A 26,825-nucleotide genomic window follows, 5' to 3' on the forward strand; every position below is an offset into this window, starting at 1 on the left:
CAGGTTTCGGTTTCACTCCAGTGGTGCCAGCGCTGCTTTATCACACTTTTGTGTAGCAGCAGCCATCAGCATTTGTCCAAATTAAGCGGTGCGGAGCCGAATTCCGACGAAATAACGAAGGTTTGGTCCCATAGACTAACATGCACTTTGGCCGGGACCAATAGAGCCGTCCTAACTATCCAAATTAACGGATGACGAATTGACGAGCTTTTACTGTATCTCATCTGCCCCCTTGAACTTCTGTCTTGTCCATCATACGTTTGCCTTCGCTTAGAACTCAGTCAGCTACTCTTAACTAATGGGGCCCTGCAACACTTTTTGAGCATGGTGGGAAAATGCTGCCAGTCGTTAGTCGAAGCTTCCGATAGTGCAGTATGCGGCCTGGAATTCACAATCAATTCCAAAAGTTAGCCAAAAATTGCTTTTTTTTTCCCCGACAAATGACGCTACAAGCTCAAAAATCACTCGCCCCAGCCATTGTATCAGCCATTGGCTGATTTGAGCATTGCGTGCTCAGTCTTTACTGGGGCCGCCGCGGGAGGCTGCGACTTATCCACGCGTGCGTGCGCTTTTGCACAGAAAAACCACGCATTCGAAAAAAAAAAGTGCTCAAGGTCATGACGTGTGCGTGACGTATTTTTTATCCCCATGCCATCCCTTCCTGCTGACCTTCCAGTACATTGGCGGAACGAGAGAAGAGATGCAATCGCAGCGTGTGAGAAATCTTTGCAGCTCCACTCGTACTGTACCAATTCAAAAAATATTTGCGGTGGTGATTTTGTGCGGCAATAAGTTCCTTTAGTGAATCCATTCCATAGCTACTTAAAAGAGTGTTGCAAAGCCCCTTTGATGAATGGTTATTATGGTTATGTGTCCCATGCACTGCCCAAGTCCATTTGTTCTCGACTTTGACTAAAACTTTTTTTAACTTGTGGAATGTGGTTCTGACTAAATGTCAGAAGAACGTGTCACTACAAATTGCTTTAGTGATTCCTTTGCCATACTGCACTTTAGAGTTGATGCAGTGGTGTGCAATGTTGTCATTATAAGCATTCTTAAAAAAAATTGTAATGTGAAATAATCATGTAATAACACACTGTGTACCAAGAGCCCGCTCTCATGACCTGCGTACAGTGTGGTGCATGGCAAGATGTGGTGAATACACGGAAAACCAGTAGTCGAGTGTGATCAAAATTACAAAGAAGTTTAAAAAGATACTAACACATCAAAGGCAAAAGTGCCTACATTACATTTCGCTATCACCACAACATTATAAAAAGAAGAAAAACAAAAAAAGACAAAAGTGCTTACCCGACTGTATGGCATGTTCACTGAAATAGAACAAGAGAGAAACAGTAAATACATTAAAGAAAAACGAAATTTCAAAGTCGCATGAAAGCACACAAGTTATGAATAAATATGAAGTAACATGTTATCCACACATCCTGAATTGATTTTTTGAGCAATGAAATGGTGGTGTGATCTGTCACTACTCAAACAAGACATACGCAATTCCGATCACCTCTGTAACAGAGTTACTGCGTGGTCCCTTAGAGATGCAATTAGCTGCACACTTAACACCAGTTTGGGAGAAGTCTTTCTTTTTTTATTTTGAAGAAAAAAATCTAGCTATGCAATAAAACGGTAATGCTAAACAGAACTCATTATGAAGTGGCTGTGCTATATGAAGTTTAGCATTGAAGGGCCAACTATGATGCTGTGCTCAGATATTCAATTAATGGTACACCAGTAAGTAATGCCTGTCTGAACTAATTGTAAGAGATAACAGAGAACTTTATACGAATGATTATCTTGGTACATGCTGACGGGCATTGTTTGTGCTAGTCATTACTACTTGTTGTACATATAATTGTTCAGTGTAATTAGTTTGTGTTAAAGGGGAGTTGCCACTTTAAGACACTTCGCTGTGTCTACAACAACAAATCCATATAAGCTTGCCCAATTTCCTATCCCACTTAATGGTATAGCATACATTACCATGATGAAACCATTTTCTGCTTGAGCTACTGTTACCACGTGTGGCAAAACTACTCTGGAATTCACCCCCCCCCCCCCCCCCCCACACACACACAACCACCCCAGTTATGCAAGTGATGCTCACCAGGGGGCTGCCCGCTGTTAAGCTCTCGGGCCACACGTGGCAGGGTGCGGTCCTCGTAGCGGGTGCCCCCTTGGGAGCTGATTGGCCGGCTCAGCGTGTTGTTGGCGCTCGACGGCGGCGAGGACGAAGAGTTGCGTGCCACCAGCGTCCTCGTGAGGAAGTGGTACTCGCGCCAGCCAGCGTTCTTGTAGACTTCCCGCAGCTCAACGTGCTGCCACAAGTTGTACAGGAGCTAGTACGGTAAAAAACAAAACAGGAAAAACAATGTTGATAAAAGTGAAGAACAACGTTCAAAAAAGTCATGTGCCAAATAGTAGATAAAAAAGTACATTGTCCTGTCCACTACGTTCTCGTGTCTCATTTTTAGCGCAGTTATCATTTTCATAGATAAAACATGTGTTCTGAAAAATTTGAGCTCACAAGGAGCGGTTCACAGTGGGCGACATGAGTGCAGTCAATCCCGGATGCATCTAATTTCAGGGGAATCATGAAACAGTTCAACATACCGAAAATTTCAAATACAAGCTACTAAGGGCATAAAATAAGTTGTCAGTTGGCACCAAAGCTTGCGTTATAGAAACAGTCCATGACAGCGTTTACTTGATGATGTTCCAAGCACCAGTACTCGCTTTATTGAAACTCCAAGAGGATCATTATTTATCTTGACTTCTGACTGTGATCTAAATGAGTAGTGCACAATTCGGCAATGCCGCAAGAGGGACAACCAAGCAACATGCTACCAAAACAACAAAAGAACATAGCCCATCTGCAAACGTTTTGGCAATGGTGCCAAGGAGTCGACTTGGCATTACTTATTATTCTTTATCTTACCATACTCTATAAAGTTCGAGTTTTCCAAGCAGGGCCAGGTAATCAATGCTCAATTAAGTCATCGCTCTGCATTTCTGTAATCACGGAAAACTGTCGCATTCAAGACGCCCCATTTTGTTGCATGTGAATCCCGTACGTCACAAAGCTGTGCAAAGCCGAAAAGGCAAAGCTCATAGAAATCTGTGCACTGTTCATTATTCTCAATGCTGGCTGGATCGTGCTAACCAATTAGTAGCATCAGAGTTATCCGCCTTGTAGGTTTTCCACAGAAACTACATGAGGCATACGGCGAGTAAGTGCAGACATATCACACGCACCTGAGATGTGAACTTGACGACACGTGCCGAGAAGCGGCCTTTCTGCTTGGTGATGTAGGTTAGCCGCGTGACGCCACCGGCCTCTAAAAGCGAACGTGCAAAGTCACTGTTGCGCACAATCACTTCATTCAGCGTGGCAAGCACCGCCGCAATGGTGTCATCGGAGGTGCCCACGTCGTGCTGCGGGTTGCCGTTGGGCAGCTTTTGGACCAGATCACTCATGGCATATTTGCCTGCAACAAACAATGTACATTAGGCAAACATGTATAATATTAATATTAATAATAATCCGTGGAGTGTAATGCCCCAAAACAAAGATATGATTATGCGATGCCATAGTGGAGAGCTACAAAAATTTCAACCACCTGGGACTCTAAAGTGCCTCTAAATCTGAGCCCATGCACCTCAAGTATTTTCGTCTCCATCGAAAACGTAAACGAATGTGCAAGAGATTTAAAACTTTAGTTGGACCTAGGCAGATTATAACTTATAACCAGGACAAACAAGAAACAAGAGATGAGACAAGCACTGGAGTCGTTAGTCGGTACTAGTGTTTGACTTGTCTTTGTGGTCTGTCCTGGTTTGCACTGAAGTTTACACGCTGAAATTTAAGAGATATACACTGAACAACATTGTGTTTTCCAGTTATGCGCAAGCAAGTTCGTTAGATGTGAGCTTCACTGACGTTTTCATTTCTTTAAGACAGCATACTTCAAACTCTGACATATGCATGTGGTTCTCTATAATCCCTGAATTTACTATAATTTCCACAATGCCTGTGCATGCATTTACCTACTTATTTATTATTACCCACCGCAGCAGCAACAAATACATTGGAAAATGATATGTGCGTGCAAATATAGAGCGCTCCCGGCCTAAAATGAGACATCGGAACTTTTACCATAACTAGCGATACATACAAGCTCAAGATACCCATTTCGCATTGCCACGAATCTGGCCACTAAAGGCGATATTGGCTCTGATGTATCTACTGAAGCCAAAACTGAAAAATGTAACAAGAACTCATGATATAATATCTGGTCTATTAAGTAACAAAACCCCCTCGTTCATTATGAGAGACACCGCAGTGCTGGGCTCGGGAAATTTCAACCATCTGGTGTTAACGTGACTGACAACGCTCAGTATATGGACCTCTATCATTTCGCCTCCATCGAAATGCGATCGCCACGGCCGGGATCGAACCCGCAACCCTTGGGTCAGCAGCTGAGCACCGTAGCCACTGTTCCACCAAGGCAGACGTATAACACAAGCTGAAGATGGTGGAAACAAAAGTATGCGCGTAGCTTGAGCCTAAACTGTAGCATTTTAATCCAAGAGCACTGCACATAATGCTACAAGACTCAAAAAGCTGAGAAGCTATTACAGAAAGGTGGAGTCATAATCAAGGCATTCATAATATGCGGGGTTTAACATACCAGAACCATGATATGATTATATTAGAGGTGCCACAGTGGAGAGCTCCAGAAATTTCCATCACATGGTTTCTTTTGATGTGCACGTACATCGCATAGTATGTACAATATAGACACGATATTGATGTTGGTGCTGTGTAAAATACATCAATGATAAGTTTTGTGTGCTTGCTTGCACAACACTGATGCCTTCTGCTCTAATAACCACAGTAGAATCTCGATGATACGAATTCGAAAAGAGCACGTAAAATATTCGTGTCAGCCTGAATTCGTATGAACCACAAACAAATTAAAGCTGATAAAAATGATGAACAAGAACTTCATTGGCAACTACACCTTGCTGAAAAAAATCTGCGATGTTCTTTTGAACTTTCCTGTCCTCCCCGTCTTTTAATTAAGTGCTGCGGTTTCCTTGCTCATGCTGCTGGCGCAACGCATTCACAGTTGACATCAGAGCGAGCGAAAGCGGTCGAACTCACTGGAAATTCACTCTCTTACCCGCTTAAGCAGCCGGAAAACCGCGCCGCGAAGTCGACACAAAAAAAAAAGAGACAGTCCTAGAGAATTCAAGCGAAAATGCCAGCACGACCAGAAAACCACATTCGCGCCTGCTGGAAAAGTTCACATTCGTTCTGCTCCTTGTATACATGCCAACCCCGCCGCCGCCATCACCGCTTGAAAATTTATTCTATTTTGCTCGTTTCCTGAGTACTGAAGTTCGTATCGAGTTGTAATTATGCATACAAGGCACTGAAAAGAAACAGTTTACACCTTTACTAATGTTATTTCGGAAGACATGCCAGCCGAAATGTCACGAGCGGACACAGCGGCGCCGACGGATTCAGCCAGCAGTGCAAAAGCAAGACACGTTCGGGCTACTGCTACTTGCTGCTGCTACACCTTCTTCTATTTCCGGTGTTATCAGCGGTCGTAATCTAAACCAGGCTCTTGTCGACTTCGTCCTTGTCAAGGCCGTGAGCTTTGACGGGCCGCGCGGGTAGTTTGCGATAGCACCGACGCGACCCACCGCCGATGCCTTCGCCACCATGTTGATTTGCGGCTGGTTGTTGACATTACGTGGTTTGAGAGATAGAGTGATAGAGCAGCTGGTGAAGCCAAAGCCGGGAAGCAAAAAGGCGATACTATGCTATCGCGTGGCGGGAAAATTGGTCTCGGACCGATTTTTTCACGTCGGCCTCGCCGCGTGTTTTTGCCAGGTTGCGCCGCTGTCACGCAGCGGTCAATCGCACATTCGTATCATCCGCGGTGGCTGGGGGCAATCATTCATATAACACCGAATCACGGTGTATTTTATATAATGTAGTCCGTCCTAAACAACCTTAAAATTCATATCGCGAAAATCACATAAAACGCAATCGTATCATCGAGATTCTACTGTAATAACATTTCTAGAACGTGCACGCTGCATGTTGTTTTAAACGCAAATGCATTTCATCTTAGTCGGGCTTTGTCAGGCGTCTGTCGGGATTTGTTAACCACCCTCTCCCAAGCAACAGCTGCGAGTGCGTGCGCTTATCCTCGCCCCTAGCAACCGGTCTTTGTAGTGCGAGAGTGTAGGAGAGGGTAGGAGAGGGCAGGTGCAGTGCTTCGCCACTCCTTCTCTCGTCGTTTGTTCTCTCTCCTCTCTGCGCCCCACTTTCCCGTCTGCTCACTCCTCACTCTCGACCTTTCGCTGGTTGGGTGCCTTTCAAGAACATCTGGAAATCTGTGCTAGAGCCGCCGCTGTGAAACGCAATGCCAAGCCATGAACGCTGTTTGTTTTGTTCACCTCATAGTATTTTTAACAGCGCACGCCAGCAACTAGAGCTGCAAATGCACACCGCGTGCGGTGAATGGTGCTATTGGCCTGCACTGCCTAAGAAAAAAAGAAAACATCATTCTAACGCTGGGTTCTCACGTGCGAAACGCAGTTATGGACGCTAGGCAATGCATCCCCATTTCCTCACAATTCCCTTCACAGAGGTGGGGGATTTTTTTTTCTCGCTGTCCACTGCCATTCCCAGCTAGATGTTGCCATTTTGTTTACAAAGAGTTGAACTGTTACCATTCCCAGTGCTGTTTCGATTTCTTTTGTAACTCTGAACGTATCCTTTTGCATAGTGATATACGAAAGGCGCCAAATTAAATGCATCTTGACTATTCCCTTCTGGGAGGTGGGGGCATTTTTTTTTTTTTTGGGCTGCTCACTGCCATTCCCAGCTAGATGTTACAATCTTGTTTACAAGAAGTTGAAATGTTACCATTCCCAGCGCTGTTTCGATTTCTTTTGTAACTCTGAACGTATCCTTTTGCATAGTGATATACGAAAGGTGCCAAATTAAATGCATCTTGACTATTCCCTTCTGGGAGGTGGGGGCATTTTTTTTTTTCTCGCTGCTCACTGCCATTCCCAGCTAGATGTTACAATCTTGTTTACAAGAAGTTGAAATGTTACCATTCCCAGCGCTGTTTCGATTTCTTTTGTAACTCTGAACGTATCCTTTTGCATAGTGATATACAAAAGGTGCAAAATTAAATGCATCTTGACTGCAATCATAAAGATTGTTAGGTTTCGATAGTCATATTAGCAGGTAATTGCAGCAAAACACCTACATATCGTATTTACTCGAAGATAGGTTGGGCACAAATATAGGTCAACCCCTACTTTATTGTTCTACAGGAGGAAAAAAAAAATATTCGAATGTAGGTCAACCAATGTTTTTTTAGTTTAAAAACAGGCAAATCGAAACGTAGCGCACCTTTATTAACATAACTTAGCACCCTATTCACTGCCGGGGCCGTCATCTTGTCAGATTTGCAAGATGATGTCGTTATTGGACTCTTCGCAAGCATCCGCGACAGGCTTGTGCGAATATTTGAATGCTTCAAATATTCGAATGACCAGTTCAGTATTCGAATTCGCTTCGATTCGAATTTCAATTATTGAATATTTTGGAAGTATTCGCAATGAATGAATAAGTGTATATTAATCTGCATGTTACCACCTGTAAAGACAGTTTCACTGCAACGTAGAAGTGCCAAGCTGTGAAAATACCTATCCAGGGAAAATTCGCTTTGCCACAAAGTTTCCCATCTAATTTAAAAGGGCTGTGCAACACTTATCAAACATGGTCAGAAAACACTGCCGATTGGTAGTCGAGGCTACCGAGAATACGCAAACAAATATTAGAGCAAAGCACGCGGCCTGTATTTCACAATAAATTTTCAAAGCTTAAAGTTGCTTTCTTGTCTCGGCAAATGACACTACAAGCTCAAAAATCGCTTGTCACAGCCATAGGCTGATTTGAGCATGGCGTGTTCGTCGTTACCGGGGCCGTCGCAGGAGACCACCGCTTGTCCATGAGTACGTGTGTGATCACACTGAAAAGCCACGAATTCCAAGAAAAAAAAAAGGTGCTCAAGGTCACGAGGTGTGTGTGATGTATTTTCTTTCGCCGTATGACATTCCTCTCTGCTTAACTTCCAGCTATTTCTTCGTGATGAGGAGCAAATGCAATTGCAGCGTGCGACAAATTTTTGGAACTCCGCTCATACTGGACTAATTCTAGAAACTTTGCGGCGGTAAATTTGCGAGGCAGCAAGCATGTTTACTGGCTCCATGGCTACTTGAAGAAGTGTTGCAGGGCCCCTTTAAAAAAACATGTTACCCTCAAATCAATTCTTCATTTTATTAAGCTTGTTATGATGACTTATATGGTCCGGGTATAATAAATATTGAAACGGTAAGTATCTTACAGGTTATCACTCGCATCCTACCGAAACTACAACTCAAGGTTGTTTCAACTTCCTTTGAACGAAAAAAAAAGGCATTTGCATAGAGCCCCTATTTCACTTCAAAAGAAATATTGTGTAGGTTAGTTAGGTCATGATAAATATTCCTTTTTTTTTATATGTCATATATACCATTCGAATTAGATTCGAAATTATTCGATCAGAATCACTATTCACTTCAAATTCGCTTCGAACCTAAAATTCACTATTCGCACAAGCCTAATCCGCGACTTTCCAAACGACGTCGTTCTTGCTGCCACTGCTACTGATTGCTGGGCCGCGAAAGGCAGGACGCTGACATTTGCAAGCAAACAGACGGTCCTGCTGCTTTCGCCCACCACTAATCCACATCTCATTTACACAGCACTCGCACTGCACAGCACAATTGCTTAAGTCCTCGGTAAAAAGTACTACTTGGCACTTCAAGTCACCTGTGTAGCTCTGTCAACTTGACATCGTCTAGGAAGCAGGGTGCAGCGCCTAAAGCAAATGTGAACCGTCCCCCCATCACGCCAATCGTACAATGGACAAAGTGCGAGGCGGCGAGGCCTCAGGCCAGTGTCAGTGGGGCTACGTGCCGGAAGCACGGCTAGCGGGCTAGGGACTTCAGGGCCAATACCTAGGGAAATTGTGGGTTTCATCGCAAACACAACGGAGCGGCTGCATTTCACGGGGGCGGTATACGGCTATTGTATGAAAAACTTTTTTCATAATTACTTAGGTAGTCGAAAAGGAGGAAGGGGGTCTTTAGTTCAGATTTTATGGTACATTTGCAGCAGGAACTGCTTGAAGAACAGCGGGCATAGCAGTTGAACGCCATAATCTTGGCGCTTTTGGTTTTTGGTTTGATCGTGAATATAGGTTGAGATTCTTTGGTCATGAATATAGGTCAATAGCTGGTTATGGGCAACACATATGGTAACCAACTTCTCCGACCCTTCTAGATATTCCGTTATAGGCCACTCTCAATAAATAAAAATCTGTTAAACGAAACTGCTAATTAAATGGAACAACTACCTGTGATATGATGGGCCTTGTACTTCCATTCAGCACTCCTGTTCACCCCTCAGTAAACGAAACTCCAGTTAAATGGACCACATTTTCCCGGTCCCTTCAGGTTGCACTTAATGAGAGGGCGCTGTATGTGCACCTTCAACTGCAGAAGCATTAAGCTATCACTCGTGTAGAATCCCACTCCCCAGAGTATTCGAGGAAGTGTAAATAAGCAAAACAAATCCCAGCCCACCTCGCAAGAAAGCGACTTCACAACTCACCGATCAGCTCCTTGTTCCGCTGATCCATGGCAAGGTTGCGCAATGCCGTCGCCACTGCACACACAACCCTGTCCACTTCCATCCGGAGCAGCTCCACCAAGACAGGAAGGCCCCGGTCTTTTCTCACAGCCGCCCTGATATCTATGCTCGGCTGCAAGCAAGCACATACAACTAATTGTTACGAGAGCGGAAGTGAGGAGAGGAAAGAAAGAGTAAATGTAATCCGGCAGTTTAACGTACCAAAACAAACACATGGTTATGAAGTATGGTGTAATACAGTGGTTCTCAAATGGGGGTCCACGGACCCTAGACGGTCTGCTATGCCACTTTTATCATACGTGAAACACTCAATCGCTTCTTTTTCCATTTTTTTAGTTTAGTCTGACCGTAATTCAAAGTAAATACAGAAACAGGTCAAACGTGCCTGCAGATATGCAACTCTTTTTAGGCGCGAATGTGCCACGCATTGATGAACTGTCCTAAATGATGTAATGTGGCATTATTGTTTGATGTTTTTGGTAGCAATAAAAGGCAACTATTTCACGCTCCTGTTGTGTTAATTTACCTACGTACCCCCCCTTCCGTCCGCTGCAAGGGGTCCCTCATCACTTTCACCAGTCCACAAGGGTTCCCCGACACATTTGTGGCTGAGAACCACTGGCGTAATAGAATGCTGTGTATTCATTTTGACCTTGTAAAGTTTTTTTCTTTAATGCGTGCTTTATCGAAGCATACACGTGTTTGTCCTCAGACGCCAATGAAATGGGACATACGTGGCCAGGAATAAAATCTATGCTGGTACGTTATGGTCACAAATCTAAGAGCATATTATCGAATTGAGGCTGTATGATCCACTGTACTCTTGAAACTTGCAAAGTTTATAATCTTCGACATTTTTAGAAACCCCCCCACTGTAGCAGTGGCATAGCTAGGGTGTGGCACAAAACAGTGTCTAAGCCATTTCAGAGGATCTGGCCTTCCCCCCAAGCAACAACAACAAAAAAGCGAAGCACAAAGCATGAGACGAGGATCAGGCCAAGCCGTAGAAGCAACTGACAACACGCACACAACAAGATCCCTCAAATGCCCACAGTGCCCACAACAATGAGCTGTCTCAGAGTGTGGCTAGGCCTGCCACTTGGCTGTGCTAGATGTTTAACGAATACTTTATTATTTAAAGCCAGAAGGCAAACACTACGAGTAGCCAAGAATTAGATATATACAGATATCTACAATCAGCCTCAGATATATACAATCGAAATTTCTGCTTGAATTTTGACACTGGCATGACTTCCAGCGACAGCCTGTGCAAACTTCCAGTGCTGGTAACCCAGCAAAAATATTTTTAACATTACTGACAGCGTGCGATGCAATTCTGTGTTGCACCCGACGAGCCAGCCAACGTTTGAAAAATTAAACGATGCACCGTGGGGTCCCTGAATTTTCATCATAAGTTTACTTTACTTCGATGAGACTAGTGAAGGTGCCACAAAGGTGTTCGAATAAATGAGCGTGTCCAAATTTTTCGTGTCTGAACAGTCAGTGACAGTAATCGTCTAACACAGTGGTTCTCAAATGGGGGTCCAAGGACCCCGGTCCGCGAAGCCATTTCTATGATCCGTGAAACCCTCACCCGCTTTTGTTTTATGACACGTATTGATGAACTATCTAAAATGAAGTGATGAGCCTGTTTGTTTGATGTTTTTCATAGCAATAAAAGGCACCTGTTTCACGCTCCAGTTGTGTTAATTCTCCTACGTACCCTCCCCCCCCTCCTTCCCCTCCACTGCAAGGGGTCCACAAAGGGTCCCAGACACAACCATGGCCGATTCTAACAAAAATTTTTTTCATCGCCTTCTGTCATATGATGTCCTGATGAGCATTACCGTATTTACTCGCATAATCCTCGCACTTTTTTTGCCAGAAAACTGATGCAAAGTTGGGGGGTGCGAGAATTACGCGGGGAAAACTTTCCACAAAAACGCAGAGAGCGAAAAAGAAAACGAAGTGGCCGCAAATCGGAATTCTCATGCCAGCAACTTACAGCAACCTTTAAGAAGTACTAATTAGAGCTTACCTCAACAACAAAAGCAGAGGTTCAACACAAGGCAAGATATATTTGAGACACAAAAAGTGAAAGCAAATAGTCGAGAATTAGAATACCATCAGCGAAGCTTGTGGGCGTTGCGGGCGGAGCGGTAGCGGTCGGCGCTCAACAGGAGCCCTCAAAAGGTAAGCGTAGGACATCAGTATTGGGCTGATGGCTATTTAACATAACCGTCCGCAGTTTCCTTCTGAAGAAATAAAGTTTACCATCAATCTCAGTTTTAGGCACACAGCTGCCCCAAAGAGTCTTGGTGGCTTTCAGCTGCCGTCACAAGTAGCGAACACAAAACTCCGAAAGGCCTATCGGCGGCCTTGTTGCCGTTGTTTAGTGCATGATCTATCACTTGCAACTTAAAGCAGCCATGTGGCTTCAGTATCGCCCCATAACGTGCCAAGATTACCGACACAACATACAAAACACGCCACAATGCACACTGGCCACTTCGACTTCACTTGGATTGGATTGAATCTTCGTGCAATAGAACGGTTGATGCTTAAGAGATGGCGCCAGATAGCGTGCGATGTCATCATCAGAGGCTGGAACGAGCAGACGACATTATTGCAGGAGCTTTCGGGGGTGCGATAATTACTCCAGGAAAAAAAAATTGTATTTTTCTTGGGCGATGTGGGGGGTGCGAGAATTATGCGAGCGCGAGGATTACGCGAGTAAATACGGTATTTATGTTTTCTTACACCTTCTAGAAACCTTAATTCTTTCCTGTTTTCAGTCTTTCGAAAGCAATTTTCAGTAATCAAAGCATTTATAATTGTCATCTGTGTTGCTGTACAAAGCTACATGAGTTGTAGTACCCACAGTGGTAGCAGCAAGTTTTCGATACTGAGTTTCAATGTTTTTTTTTTTTTTTTTTTTGTACATTGCAATGTTTCATTGTTCGGAATCTGACTGCCCTTGATAGCGGCTGCACATTTGTCCCTCGGGTGAAGAGCGGGCTCCACATTCCCACAATCGAAGTCAGAGCCAACACACTCAAACCTCATTACAGTCGAACCCGGGTATATCGAACTCGCCAAAAAACGTTTATTAGTTCGGTATATGGCATAATTCGATATAGGCCCGGTATAGGTTTTGACACAAAGGCACATAACAAACTAGAAGAAAAGTACCTTATTAATATGGCGGCTTACTTGCGTGCCCTACTGTGGAACAAAATAGTCCCGGATTTTTTTTCTGTGTCAACGACTTCGCTGCCTGTGACAGCACGCACGCCTCCACGTTGTCCAGCGAGTCGGAGCAGCTGAGGCCACAACCTTCCACATTCAAGCAATAGCTCCTCCGGACCAAGGCAAGTGCACTAATCACTTCGGAGGATGTAGGCGATGGGCCGTCGTCGATTTCCATATTGCTGTTGCTTTGGCTCGTGGTCCGCACGACGTCTGCAATGTAATCGTCATCCTGTAATTGGCCCATGATGGGGACATCATCCTCCGCACTGACGAACTCGTCGAATGTCGATAGAACCCGGGAACTCTGCCAGCTCGTTCCAAACTTTGGCGAAAACACCTGCGGTGTCTTCAGTGCTGTCAGAATTTGGGGTGTCATCACCAGGCATGCGGAAGCCGGCATGCCTAAAGCAGTTCTGGATTGTCTCCTTCTTGACATCTGCCCATGATCTACTCACATAGAAATAGCTCCGAGCAAGTCGATCATAGGCTCCCTGCCAACACGAAGGTTCTACAGCAGCTTCTTCACCAGGCGCTTCCGATAGCTGGCTTTCATTGGGCGTATAACGCCTTGATCCAGTGGTTGCAGTACAGACGTAGTGTTCGGAGGCAAAAAATGCAGCTCGATGTTGCTGAAGGTCGTACTCCAGTGGTGCGATGAACAATTGTCCACGAGCAGGCACACCTTGCGATTTTCGCCTACCAAATCATCATTCCACGCCGATAGCCATCTGCTGAAAAGCTCCCCGGTCATTCACGCTTTTGAGTTTGCTCGGTAGGTAACTGGAAGCGACAGCGCATTTCGAAAACACTGTTGCAAAATAATAATGGAGGAACTTGGAGCGTGCCGCACTCTATCGAAGAAGAGGAGGCAGAGGGTGAATCAGGGCCCGCGCACGCGGTCGGGGCAGTTTGCGGCTAGAATTGGCAATAAATGGACGTCACTCTTTCACGTCTGGGCGACGACTCATTTCGTTACATTTTGGTGCCGCGAAACCCGGTACTGCCCCTCGAGAGACTTTCTTTCATGTTACGGCCATGGCGAACTCTGACCAGCTTAGGAAGAAGCGCGGCTCAATCAGATCTGGCGTCGCCCGAGCCCTGGAACTACTAACGGACCTCCTGCAGCAACCGGATCCAGATGCCTCTCAGATTAACGGTCACATGGATTACCTCAAAGACAAGGAGGCAGTACTGTCGAAGCTCGCCGACGTAGTTCTTGTGACTACAGATGAAGAAGTCCTGGGCAACGAAGTACGAACGGCGCAAGAATACAATAAAATTCTCTACGCAGTGTCACGCGCCAAGTTCTGGCTTCAAGAACGTGAGAGAACGGCCAGAACGCAGGCTCAAGCAACTGATCCCGGGCTTAGCTACCTCGCATCTCCGAACTTCGCCGACGCAGCAGGTCAGGTGAGAGAACACCGTCAGCGTTCAGTTCAACTACCGAAGCTACAGATACCGACTTTCGATGGCAGTCTTTTTGGGACCATTTTGACGCTACCATTCACAAGAATACCGAGCTGCCACGCACCAAGAAATTTAAGTACCTCCTCACCTACTTGACCGGGAGCGCGAAGCGAGTTGTGGAAGGCATTCGTCTAGCAGAGCAAAATTACGACCTTGCAATCAAGACCCTCACGAATCATTTTGGACGCCAGGATTTGCTTGTGAACGAGCATGTTGATCATCTTCTTGCGCTAAGCCCCGTGAAAAGCTCGTCAGAGGTCTCAAAGCTTCATCTGCTGCACGATAGTGTGCAGTTCCACGTTAGTGCCTTGAAAGGCCTCAGTGTTGCACCCAACCAGTACGCCGTGCTCTTAAACCGTGTCCTGATGCGATGTCTGCCAGAGGATCTTGCCATTATGTACCGACAGAAATCCAAGGAATCAAAGTGCGCCTCCAGCATCGCCGAACCTCCTGAAGACCGAACGTGGCTAGCCGTGGGGTTACTAACGTTTCTCCGCATTCAAGTGGAAATCCGGGAAGAGGGCCGGCTACAGTCTCGCCGTGCGTCGCAAGATGAACCCAGGACACTGATATATGAAGAAGTGAATGCCATGGAACGCATACCATCAGTGTCAGCACTAACCGGATCCACATTGCCTGTTAGACCACCATGCTCACTATGTCAAACCAACGATCATGCCATCGCTGTCTGCAACGCCAACTTATCAGCTGAGGAGAAACGAGCAAGGCTGCAGTACGCCAATTGTTGCTTTCGCTGTGGAACACGCAATCACATCGCCAGATTGTGCCGAAAATCTATCGGCCTCAAGTGTGGTAGCTGCCAGTGGAGCCACCTGACAATTCTCTGCGAGCTATCCAAGCCAGGGGAACATCCATGGTCAAAGAATAAGTCACCCGTGTCTCATAAAACCCTGTCAGGTGTCGTGCGAACCGTCCCGACCACCCAAGATAGTCGCATCGAATCTACTCCTGTATTATTGCAGACAGGACAAATTTGGGCAGAGTTTGGAGACCAACGACTCCTTGTGTGATTACTGTTGGATAGCGGCAGCCAGAGGTCATACATTTGTGAAGACCTGTCAAAGATTCTTAAGTGCTCCGTAGCGGGAAAAGAAGAGCTATCTCTCGTCACATTCGGGGACTCAAGGTCATCAAGATGAATCTACACAGAGCGTGTGAACGTTCGACTGTGCAGCCAGTTCGACGACTCCGCGGAAGCATTAACGATTCCGGAAATATGCACCGTCACAAGCCCACCGCTCCACCTCAACATTTTGCACTGGCTCGACGAACAGGGGTACAACGCAGCTGACAGCCATGAACCAAATGCATGGCAACTCGAAGAGATTAGTGTCCTCATCGGATCTGACGCTTATTGGCAAGTTACCACTGGGAAAATCGATCGCATCAGCAGAGGTATAACTGCGATCGAAACTACTTTGGATGGATGGTGCAAGGCCCTATGAAGTCCGACTTATGCTCCCCATTTAGCACGCTCTTTGCCGTGAGTCACTGTTCCGCTACGAACATCGACGTATTGTCACTGTCACTTTTCAATGCTATCGCAACCAATTGAATGCATTCCCGGACCTTTGAAAAGCACGACTTGCAATCTGCATTCGAGCAGGGAAATAAGTGGCATCAACTTGATTATGCCGTGGCCAGCAGCAGAACTATGGAACAATCTGAGATGCCAGGCCAGCGAGTCGACAGTCATCATGAATGCATAGGTTTTCGTCATCAACAGCGCCATGGTGGTAACGTCGATCTTGTGCGACTTGTTCCAGACTGGCCATGGTCGCGTCTTCGACATTCGTCACGTCGAGTACACTGCTCTCAAGTATGCCAGGATTACTATGTGCCTTATAATGGTCGGTATCAAGTACGGGAAGGTGTACGACAGCCGCAAATCAATGACCGCGATGCTCAGGCGCTGCCGAAAGCAAGGAGAGCGGCGTGCAAGAAATTACGTGCTGTTCATCAACTGCGAAAGCCCACTCAAGAACATTTCGACTGCAGACCACAGAAAGAACGCAAGGAGTGCTACAGTTCCTTCGAGGACGATGTCTACGATGAGGGCAACTTGGCACAGGGCGATTCTCCGGACAACTTGCCTCACTTACACCATACGCCATCAAGTAGAAAAGACACATATATGGTTCGGCTGGAGGAACACCATGAGGCTTATAAGCCTGGCTCAACACTGGAATCGCCGGCGAACCGTATAAATCCTCCTGCTAACTTCACTCAGTTAGGCATTACACCACGAAGATGTACGAACAGCGATCCCGACAAACTCAAGCACTTCGCACCGTCCCATTGCTTATCGGCGGATCGAGACATCTCGCTACGACACCATATCTCCACTTCAGGGCTTTCGAAAGAACATGTATCGCAACGCAAGGTTCGTCATCACCAACACCTTGCAGTTGGCTAGCGAAAAACATGCCAACAAGCCGCCCACCTATCTTTGTCAGTCCATATTGCTACCGCGGAAGTTTCATTTTCGATGCGTGTGATTAATCTTGGGCCCCTGGGAGTATGTTGCAAAATAATAATAGAGGAACTTGGAGCGTGCCGCACTCTATCGAAGAAGAGTGCGGCACGCTCCAGAGCAGAGGGTGAATCAGGGCACTCGCACGCGGTCGGGGCGGTTCGCCGCTAGAATTGGCAATAAACGAACGTCTCTCTTTCACGTCTGGGCGATGACTCATTTCGTTACAAACACCACGGTGCCGTGCTTTTCCCGATAACCAGAGGTCGAAGCTTTTTCGATTCGTCTAAATTAGCTGCCAACAGCACGGACACACGAGCTTTGTTTGCCTTGCCGCCGCTTGTCTTGTTGCCACGACATGCAAGTGTCTTATTTGGAAACATTTGCCGAAATAGAGCGGTTTCATTCGCACTGAAGATATCTTGGGCTCTATATCCTGCTGCGATATCTCGCCAGTTTTTCTCAAGCCATTTTTCTACGTTGTTCAGGTCCGCCGCTCTGCTTTCACCTGTAACAGCTTTGCCAACGATGTTGTGGCGTTTTTTGAACCGCTAAAGCCAGCCTGAACCGCCTTGGAAATCATTTCTGCCAAGCAGAAAAGCAACGTCCTTGGCTTTATGCTCGATTATAGGGCCGGACACCGGGATGTTTCGCGACCGAATGTCCACAAACCACTTGTAAACCGCCGCTTCAACATCTTCGTACACAGCAGCGCGCACACGTAGGGCGCCACGGGCACCTGGCCTTTTGTCCGACTTGGCCCTGATGTCTGCCTTGTTCTTCAGGATAGTACTCAAGGTGCTCCTTGGAATTTTGTACGCGGCGGCGACGTCGGACTTTTTTTCACCGCCCTCAACCTGATTGATGATTTCGAGTTTCGCGGCGAACGGCAAATTTTGCCTCTTTGCGCAAGCCATGAAGACAGCGCGCCAATACAGTTCACAGAGCACCAACAGGCAACACCACAGACCACGCTGAATCGGCAACAGCAGGCACACAAGCATAAAGAAAGAAAAAATGGAGCTCACTTCTACCGCCTCCGCACCTCGGAGAAAGCACGACGGCCTCTGATTGGCTGTAAGCGCTGCGAGCGGGCCAGGATCATTTCTTGGAGGGAAGTGTTCGCCCGTGCCCAACCGGGTCTAACCAACTTTTTCTAGAGTGGCGCCGGCAGTTTTCCCCGCCACCGCGAGGAAAAGCCAACTTGCTGGGGCACTTTTGAGGCACATGGAGTTTGATATATCAGTTGTCGTTGCTATTTTCGTTCAATAAAACAGTAACTTTTGCTATATATTCTCAATGTAAACTTACCGTGTTTAGGAATTGTTCGATATACGGGATAATTTGATATAAACGGGTTCGATATAGTCGGGCTCGACTGTATAACAAAGTTGCACCTTACACAAAAATAAGTTCGTTATACATAAAAATTTGTTATAAAGGTATACAGTAAACTCTCATTAAACGAAACCTGAAGGGACCATGAAATTGTGTTTCGTCAGGAGTTTCGTTTACTGAGAGATGAGCAGGGGTGCTGAATTCAGGTACAGCAGTTGGGCTAGAGGCAGCTGTTTCGTTTAAGCAGCAGTTATGTTGAACACATACCCGTTTACTGAAAGTACACTGTATTTCAAACATTGAATCCATTGCAACTCTTTTTCATTTGCTTCGTTACAACCAATATTTCGTTATAATCAGATTCATTACATCGAACTTTGAGTGTAGTGAACTGTCGCCTCGCCTTCAACTCCCCCCCCCCCCCCCCCCACATCCCGAAAGCCTACCTGCCAGTAGCAAGCGGCCAGATTCTGAATGGCACCCGCTGCTGCCTCTAGTGTCTCCGGATTGGAGCACTCGGACAGCAGCGCCAAATATGGCTGCACAACCTCTGGCTGCCAGAGGAGTTCCATGCCGGACGGGGGATCCGACTGCGGCCGCGGAGACGTGCTGGCCGAAGCCGACGCCAGGGCCGATCCGGAAGACTCCTTCTTCTGCTTCTCCAGGGCCTCCTTCTTCTTCTTGGCTCCGAAACAGCCCAAGCTGTCGCCCACTGCACCAGGAGAATGAGAGGAGCACACGTGAACAGCCTAGCAAGTTTAAAACGCATAGTAATGAGAGGAGCGTAAATTCAAGGGCTTGTTTTCTTTGTTAGACACAAGTAGTAAAACACACGGCTCAACATGTCCAAGTTCGCTCCATTTAAAACAAGCACTAGAAATACATACCGGATCTTCTCTTTAAGTCATGAAGCTAGGTCTGGTGAAGAGAATGTCTGGATAATGTCAGTACGTATTCTTCAAACTAATTTCCTTCTGCATCGATACACCAATACCAACGCAATTTCCCCGCTGTAAAGGAACCCTGAAAGCCAGCTGCCACGACATTATTCCAACACGTTATGACAGCCCTTCGTATGGCAGTAACACCATCAAAATGGCCACCTTTCAGGCGTCTCTTGAAATTTGGGAAAAGAAAAAAGTGTGCCGGTTTCGCATTGGGGCCCTGTCGGAGCTGCGTCAGCCCTCATGTGAGCACAGCGCGCCTCTTGTTTCTAACGTTCAAGAAAAGCCAGAAATGTCGCTCATTTGACAGCGCTCCCGCCATATCAACAGGCTGTCACAGCCTTGTTGAACGAGGTCACAGCAGCTGACCTGCTGGAAGCCTTTGCAGCAGGGGAATCGCATTAGACTTTGTGCATCCATAACTAAGGAATATGCGTCAGTAGGATCAATAAATTCTTATTACCAGACCCAGTGACATTACTCTACACGCACACCTGCATATTGACAGTGAATAGAAGAAATCAGTTTTTTGTCAACTGAAAATCTTTCTTGCGGACGGGTCTTCATGGATGTTCTAGCCATCTTCGTGCTATAAGTTCATGAATGAAACTTTCTCGATCTCGTGAACATTCTTCCTACCTGTGACATCTGCTGAACCGATATAAAACAGACAAAACACACTTGAGAACACACCTTTGATGGCGGCGCCTGTGGCGCGCGATGGCGTCGGCGCCGGCGCGTGCTTGTCGTACTCGGGGTCTTCAACTTCCTGCAGCCGGTACGAGAGGTTGCGCAGCGTGCAGACGCAGTTCTCCACGCTCTTGTTGTCCATGTCGTTCTTGCGCACCGCAGTCCGCATCAGGTGGAGTAAAGCGTCGCACAGACCCTCGCACTCTCGAAGCTTCCTCCGCGCGTACTCCCCGGCCGAGCTCACATTTCTGGCGAGAGAAAACACGCGGAACGAAGAGCGATTGATTCATTTCAAAATGTTGCCTTGTATGGGCTGCAGATGCTGCCAGAGAATAACGAAAGATAAAGGAATGTTGAACGAGTAGGGTAATAGTGTTAAAGAAGACCTCAAACTTTGTCAAGCGCTTTTCTTTACCAGACCTCTTCAAACATAACTTGCAATAACTGACCCCTTAAGGGGGGACGCGGCACTTCGGGACCGAAAATCAGCCAAAAAATCGAGTTTTCGCGGACCTTCTTTTCGCGTTCCCGACATCATTGCGCACCTATTTACAAAATTTCATAGCCGAATACCATCAACTTTTATCGTTATTCAACTTTAAAAAACCGAAAACGGGCGTCCTGCCCTTTAAATTGAGGGCGAATAGCGCAGGTTTCGGCTCTACGATAAGCAGGAAGTACGCGTTCGATCGGCGCCATTTTGGTCTTGTTTGAAAGAACGCGTTTTCAGCTGTTTTTTTTTTATTCAGTAAGCAACATTGAGCGTTTCCCCGGCTCGAAAAACGGGGCCTCAAAGACGAAGAGCCGCGCTCACTGCCATTGGCTAAACGGCGCACGTGACTGAAATGGCGCTTTCCGGTTGGCTGGAAGCTCGCGGCTCGCGCCTGCATACGCGACCCGACGCCATTTTGAAAGGGTTACCGCTGTGACGCCTCGAAATTGGCAGAGCACTCTGAAGTTTCTGATCGTATCGCCATGCCTGGAAACGCAAAAAAGTATCGGACCGTGCACGCATTTGGTCGCAGGAAACGCAAAGGTCGTGGGAAGTCATCAGAGCCCTTGGTTGACTCCGACGAACGATGTGTCGACGCTCCGCGGCCGTTCAGCGATGGTGCGACCGAGCGCGTTGCCTCCGACGACGATGACGGTGAAGCGAACTCCGGATGACTACGAATCGACGCCAAGGTGGTGACAAACGCCGAAGTTGAAGAAAATCATGCCCGGGAGAAAGCGACGCTCGACCGGCTTTCATCGGCGCCAGCAACTGCACGGAAAATTGACTTTTTCACCGCGAGTTGTAGCGAGGCAACCGCACAGGACTCGGACCACGCTGCTCCTTATCTGCTTATGCATCTAGATATCCTAAACGCGATAATGGGTGCCTTGTGTTGCAAAGCCTGCCACGGACCGGCTACGATCGTCAGAGGGGATCGGGGCTACGGACTTGCCGTGAAAGTGCTAGTGCAGTGTGAAAGGTGCGGCGAGATCGCGAATGAATGGACTTCGCCCCGCGCGAACGGCACGAAAACGTGCAATCCGTTTGAAGTAAATCTTCTCGCTTCGAGGGCGATGGTGGCTACCGGCAACGGCCAAACGAAAATGAACGATATTTTCGCAACAATGGGCATCTCACACCGCGGTATGCACCACAAGACGTTTCAGCGGCATTTGAAGAACACGCTGGCACCCGCTGCAACGCGAGCGGCTGAGTCCGCTATGAGCGAATGTGCGGAAAAGGTTAGAACAATTTATGATGACTTGTGCTTCGGCCACCGGGGCAATATTGCCGTTAGCTACGACGGCACGTGGAAGACGCGAGGCCATTCTTCCCACATCGGCGTGGGCACAGTTATCGAATTATTTAGTGGCTACGTGTTGGACTACGTCGTTCTTTCCAACTTTTGCCTAGGCTGCGAGGTGGGCCCAAAGCATAGTAGTGAGGGCTATCAAGAATGGAAGGCTAACCACAAATGCCAAAAAAATACGAACAACAAAGCGGGGCAAATGGAAGTGGAGGCGGCTCTAATTCTATTTCAGAGGTCGCTTGAACGCCATGGCCTGCGCTACACAACTATGCTGTCTGATGGAGACTCTAGGACATTTTGCGCCATACAAGACGCCAAGGTGTATGGTTACATTGACGTGCAGAAGGAAGACTGTATTAATCATGTACAGAAACGGAGGGGCACCGCATTGAGAAACCTGGTGCAGAAACAAAAGTGCGATGGGAAAAGGGGCCTTGGTGGGAAAGGCAGGCTCACAGGTGAGCTGATCACCAGGCTGAGCACATATTATGGCCGGGCTCTGAAATCGCATGAAGGTGACGTGGGCGAGATGCAAAAGGCTGTGATGGCCACATACCGCCACGTCACCTCCACTGATGAATGCTCGGACCACAGTCTGTGCCCAGCTGGTGAAACTTCATGGTGTCGGCACAATGCCGCAAAAGCAAAGGGTGAGCCCGACCCCAGGCATGCCTACAATCTACCGAAAGACGTGGCAGAGGCATTACTACCGGTTTATACCCGGCTTTCGGAAAGAGCCCTGCTTCAGAGGTGCGAACGCGGCAAAACGCAGAACTCCAACGAGAGCCTACATTCGGTAATCTGGAGTTTGGCCCCCAAGGAGCACCATGCGTCCCTGTTCGCTGTTGAAGCAGCTGTTGCAGAAGCAGTGCTGCGCTTCAACACGGGCAATTTGAATTCTGCAACGGCAATCTTAGGTGAAATGGACATGAATGCGACAAGTACTGGTGCCAGGAGAGCGAGAGAAAAAGACCACCGTCGCAGCATTGTCTCCAACAAGAAAAGAACAGCCTCATTGGAACTCTGGAAGCTAGTGAAGAGGAGGCATGAGCACAGAGTGCATTCAGACTATGCTTCTGGTGCGTTTTGAGGTTGTCTTGTTGCATCTTCTGCAATAAAAATGTGTGCCCACGTTTTTTCTCGATTTCTCAAAACGACAATTTTCATGTGCTTCCCATTATGCCGGAGCAATATCTCTTGTTCTATCTGGGTTATCATTACGATTTCTTTTTTGTTTCGAAGATAAATGCAGGGGATGTGTCGTAAAGTAAGTTTTATTGTAATAATTTTTGGAGAAAATTCTCTAAATGGATCTTTTGTTTCAAGTGTAGATGGGGAAATTTTTCATGTCATATTCAACATCCCACAACTTTGCTTCGAAACAGCCCAGAACAATGATTTATACTTTATTGCACACTGTGAACATACCGAATTGGTTCTATAGGTTGCACATCAATATCCAAGTTACAGTTAATTAGCTAATTAGGCCTTAATTGAAAAAGTCGCAGTTCATTATATCTTCAAAAGTAATTGTCACAGCAAAAAAATAATTAGATTCTTGAAATCAGCAGTAAAATCTACATAGGCTCCCCAAATTTGACTGAGGTACTCGCAAAAATAAAAGAGTTTTTGGAAGGTGTAGCATCCCCCCTTAAGTATACTCAAGTATAGGGTATGCCTAAGTGTCTTGCACAATGAAGATAGGTTCACATGAAGTATGACATGAACGAGACAGTGGAGGAGGATGCCACTGAAACTGACCAAATCAAGGAGGTCTGTGTTGTCTACTACGTGGTTGGAAATGCCCAATAAAATGTTCAGCCATGCCATCACAAAAAGCCTGCTCTTTTTTAACGGGCGTAGTGATCAAACAGGCTTACATATACAGTAGAGCCTCGATACATTTTCGAAAAACAAATGCAGAAAATAACATACGATCCGAAAAAAACGTAGTTTTGGAGAAAAGCACACAACCAAGAAGAGGATAAAGAAGGCACGTGCCTGTTCATGATGCTAATTTCTATTTGCGACTAACGGGAATTCTTAATGCTTAAACAGCATCGCCGTTAGGAACAGCCAAGGCTGTATGCAGATCCAGAGGAATACCCCTTCACTGAAGGGCATTTCCTGCAAAGAATGTGCGCCAAGCAGTGAGCGTGCACGGAAGTGCCGTCGGCTGCCACGCTCACCTCAAGACTCCGTTGGCATTGCGAAAGACGATGGTCCAGTAGATCTCCTGGGGCTTCGTGTGGTCGCCCCTGTCACGGTTGCGGTCCCAGCCGGACAAGGGGATGATCACGTGGTTCACCAGCACTTGGAGGGCATCGTCGATGATTGGCCTTTTCAGCTCCTGCATAGAAAGGTCAACCGGTTTGTCGCAGGGCTCGTGAGATCATTACGCGAGCCAAGATGGTGCAGGGATACCCGAGAAACTGCGTCAGGAGACTGGCTACAGACTAGGAAATTAGGTTCGTGAGAGTCCGCGTATTATGCAGTCTCATGGCAAATGAGAAGACGAGATCAACATTAATGCACCCTTTGAATGTGGGAAACATATAATCTTCGGATACAGAGAAGACTTTTGTTAAATAAATCCTGAAGGGACCACGAAAATCTGAGCCGTTTATCTGAAATTTCACTGACAAAGAGAACACCAGGAGAGCAAAATACACGTACGAAAGCAAACACATTAGGGGCATCGTTCCATTTAAAGGGATCGTAGAACAAGAATGAAATGTCCCAGTGGCAATTTTCCCTGCTCCAATGAGGATTGGATATACCGATTCCAAAATATTTTGGCATGATATTCAGCCTTTAATTAATGACGCCCAATTGAAATCGCAGTATTTTTTTGGGCTCGCTAGCGAACATGCAGCACCATGGGCCGCTATAGGCACTAACATGTGACGTCAGTGAAACGTGAGTAAGAGAAGTTACAAACAGAGCGTTAGCTTTAGTTTGTTCGAAAATAGATATATAGGAACCTAGCAAAAAAAAAGGAGCATGCTTGTGCTCGACTCGTTTCGAGGCCACCTCACGGCCGATGTAAATGGGTTGATGATTGATTGATTGATTGATTTGAGGGGTTTAACGTCCCAAAACCACGATATGATTATGAGAGACGCCGTAGTGGAGGACTCCGGAAATTTCGACCACCTGGGGTTCTTTGACGTGCACCCAAATCTGAGCACACGGGCCTACAACATTTCCGCCTCCATTGGAAATGAAGCCGCTGCAGCCAGGATTCGATCCCGCGACCTGCGGGTCAGCAGCCGAGTACCTTAGTCACTAGACTATCGCGGTGGGGCTGGCCGATTTAGAGGGAGCTCTGTGCGATGGCAAGAGGAACCTTGTTGTGATCCCTGGGGGACTAACATCGATCCTCCAGCGACTGGACGTAGCGCACAATGAACCCTTCAAAGATGATGCGCGCGCTCTACGATGAGTGGATGCTGGGTGACAATACGAAGACCCCCTCTGGCCACCTACAACGTCCACCGCTCACGACCATCTGTGGCTGGGTGTCGTCAGCTTGGAAATCTCTCCTGAAACAGATGCTGTCTTTCCGCAAATACTGCATTAGCAATGCATTAGATTTAACGAAGAACGATGCAGTCAGGGACATAACTAGCGAGAAACAGATGTCGTCCGTTCATGTTCGGACGAGTCTGAGTGACAGCACTTGGTGACTTTCTGGCGTTAACTACATAGGAATAGTGTGTCAATAAAAAAAAATATTACCTCAGTGTAGCCAGCTGTGCCGCATATTTATCAAGGCGAGGGTGTGGGGCGATACCTTGAATTGAAAAAAAAAATTTTTCGGAGATTCAAAGCTGGCACAGTCAACCTCTATTCCGGTCCTTTCTATATTCTTGTTTTTACAGTATCTAGAAGGGGCGCCAAGAAACGAAGACAAAGAAGCATACGCAGCAGGACTTGCGGCTGTATCTTTCTCGAGCTATTTGCACCCTGAACCGACTGCTTTGTTTCATCTTCATGTTCCATAAATGTTTTCTTTTTGTGAATGCTGTCTTTGCTGTTCCGTTCAGCCTACATTCGAGGGAAGTTCTTTTTTTTTTCTCCTGGTGTTCGCACTTTTGGGGTTCGGTTTAGAATCGGGGTCAGCCTAGATTCCAGTAAATATAGTATGTGACCTTCAAAGTTAGGAAAACTTAAACCTGCATGACAGTGACCTTACCTCGCATGAAGAGAGGTTCCACAAGACCCCGGTCACCAGCTCACGTATTTCGTTGTCAGGCGTTTTTCGCAGTAGACGCACAAGCGCCGGTATGCCACCCGCATTCCGAATGGCTCGCTTAATCACGAAAGAGAAAGTTACATATATTGTCAGTGGACGAAACAGACGTTCACAAATCAGTGACCACATAGAACAGATCAGTCATGAAATCATTGATAATGTGAAAAGGTGCAAAAACGACGATAACATGGAACATCTTTCATTCGCGCACTATCACGTCACGAGTCAAAACCAACTCTCTCAACTGCCTATTCAAAGGAAATTATTCCGAGAAACTGGGCCGCGAATGCAACAAAAATGAACGGTTATATTACCAGATTCCACTGAAAGCTTACAGATATTGTAATCAAGAGAACTAAGTTTGCTATTGGACATAAGAAACCTTAAAGGCACCAGCACAATGCAGTCATTTGAGTATAACACAGTAGACTACCAGATAAGATGCGTAAAATGTTTTTTATTATTACTGGAAGCTCGACTTATGCGAAGTAGCCACAGAAAAAAAAAAGGTCATGTGACGAGGCAGCTCCATCTAGACATGTTACTAGAAAACAATACATGAAGTTATGTTTGGAATGTAAACATATTTACAAAATAAGCATTTATGTCACTTGACACGATAGAAAATGGTGGCTTCAAGCACCCTTGCTTGGTTATACTACACACTTAGCAATGTTTTTTTTTTTATTTATTGAAGTGAATCTACCATAATAAAATTATAACTACATTTTCGGTAACAACTATACCTTGCGGCAACGTGCCTACCACA

At 46.4% G+C, this 26,825-nt stretch overlaps 1 protein-coding gene across 13 annotated transcripts in view; it reads right to left on the reverse strand.

Moving 5' to 3' along the window:
- p120ctn (adherens junction protein p120) overlaps window positions 1-26,825 on the reverse strand; it is a 166,011-nt gene that overhangs the window by 11,305 nt on the left and 127,881 nt on the right. For all 13 annotated transcript variants that reach the window (XM_075875507.1, XM_075875504.1, XM_075875495.1 and 10 more), the window contains 8 exons: window positions 25,997-26,113; window positions 23,988-24,148; window positions 19,997-20,241; window positions 18,806-19,071; window positions 9,770-9,920; window positions 3,271-3,503; window positions 2,123-2,354; window positions 1,312-1,331 (listed from right to left, as the gene is read on the reverse strand). In XM_075875507.1, the coding sequence (XP_075731622.1) occupies window positions 1,312-1,331; window positions 2,123-2,354; window positions 3,271-3,503; window positions 9,770-9,920; window positions 18,806-19,071; window positions 19,997-20,241; window positions 23,988-24,148; window positions 25,997-26,113 (1,425 nt within the window). The remainder of the gene's footprint in view (window positions 1-1,311; window positions 1,332-2,122; window positions 2,355-3,270; window positions 3,504-9,769; window positions 9,921-18,805; window positions 19,072-19,996; window positions 20,242-23,987; window positions 24,149-25,996; window positions 26,114-26,825) is intronic.

Source organism: Rhipicephalus microplus, chromosome 10 (assembly GCF_043290135.1).
Source record: "Rhipicephalus microplus isolate Deutch F79 chromosome 10, USDA_Rmic, whole genome shotgun sequence".
NCBI classification, from domain to species: Eukaryota; Metazoa; Arthropoda; class Arachnida; order Ixodida; family Ixodidae; genus Rhipicephalus; species Rhipicephalus microplus.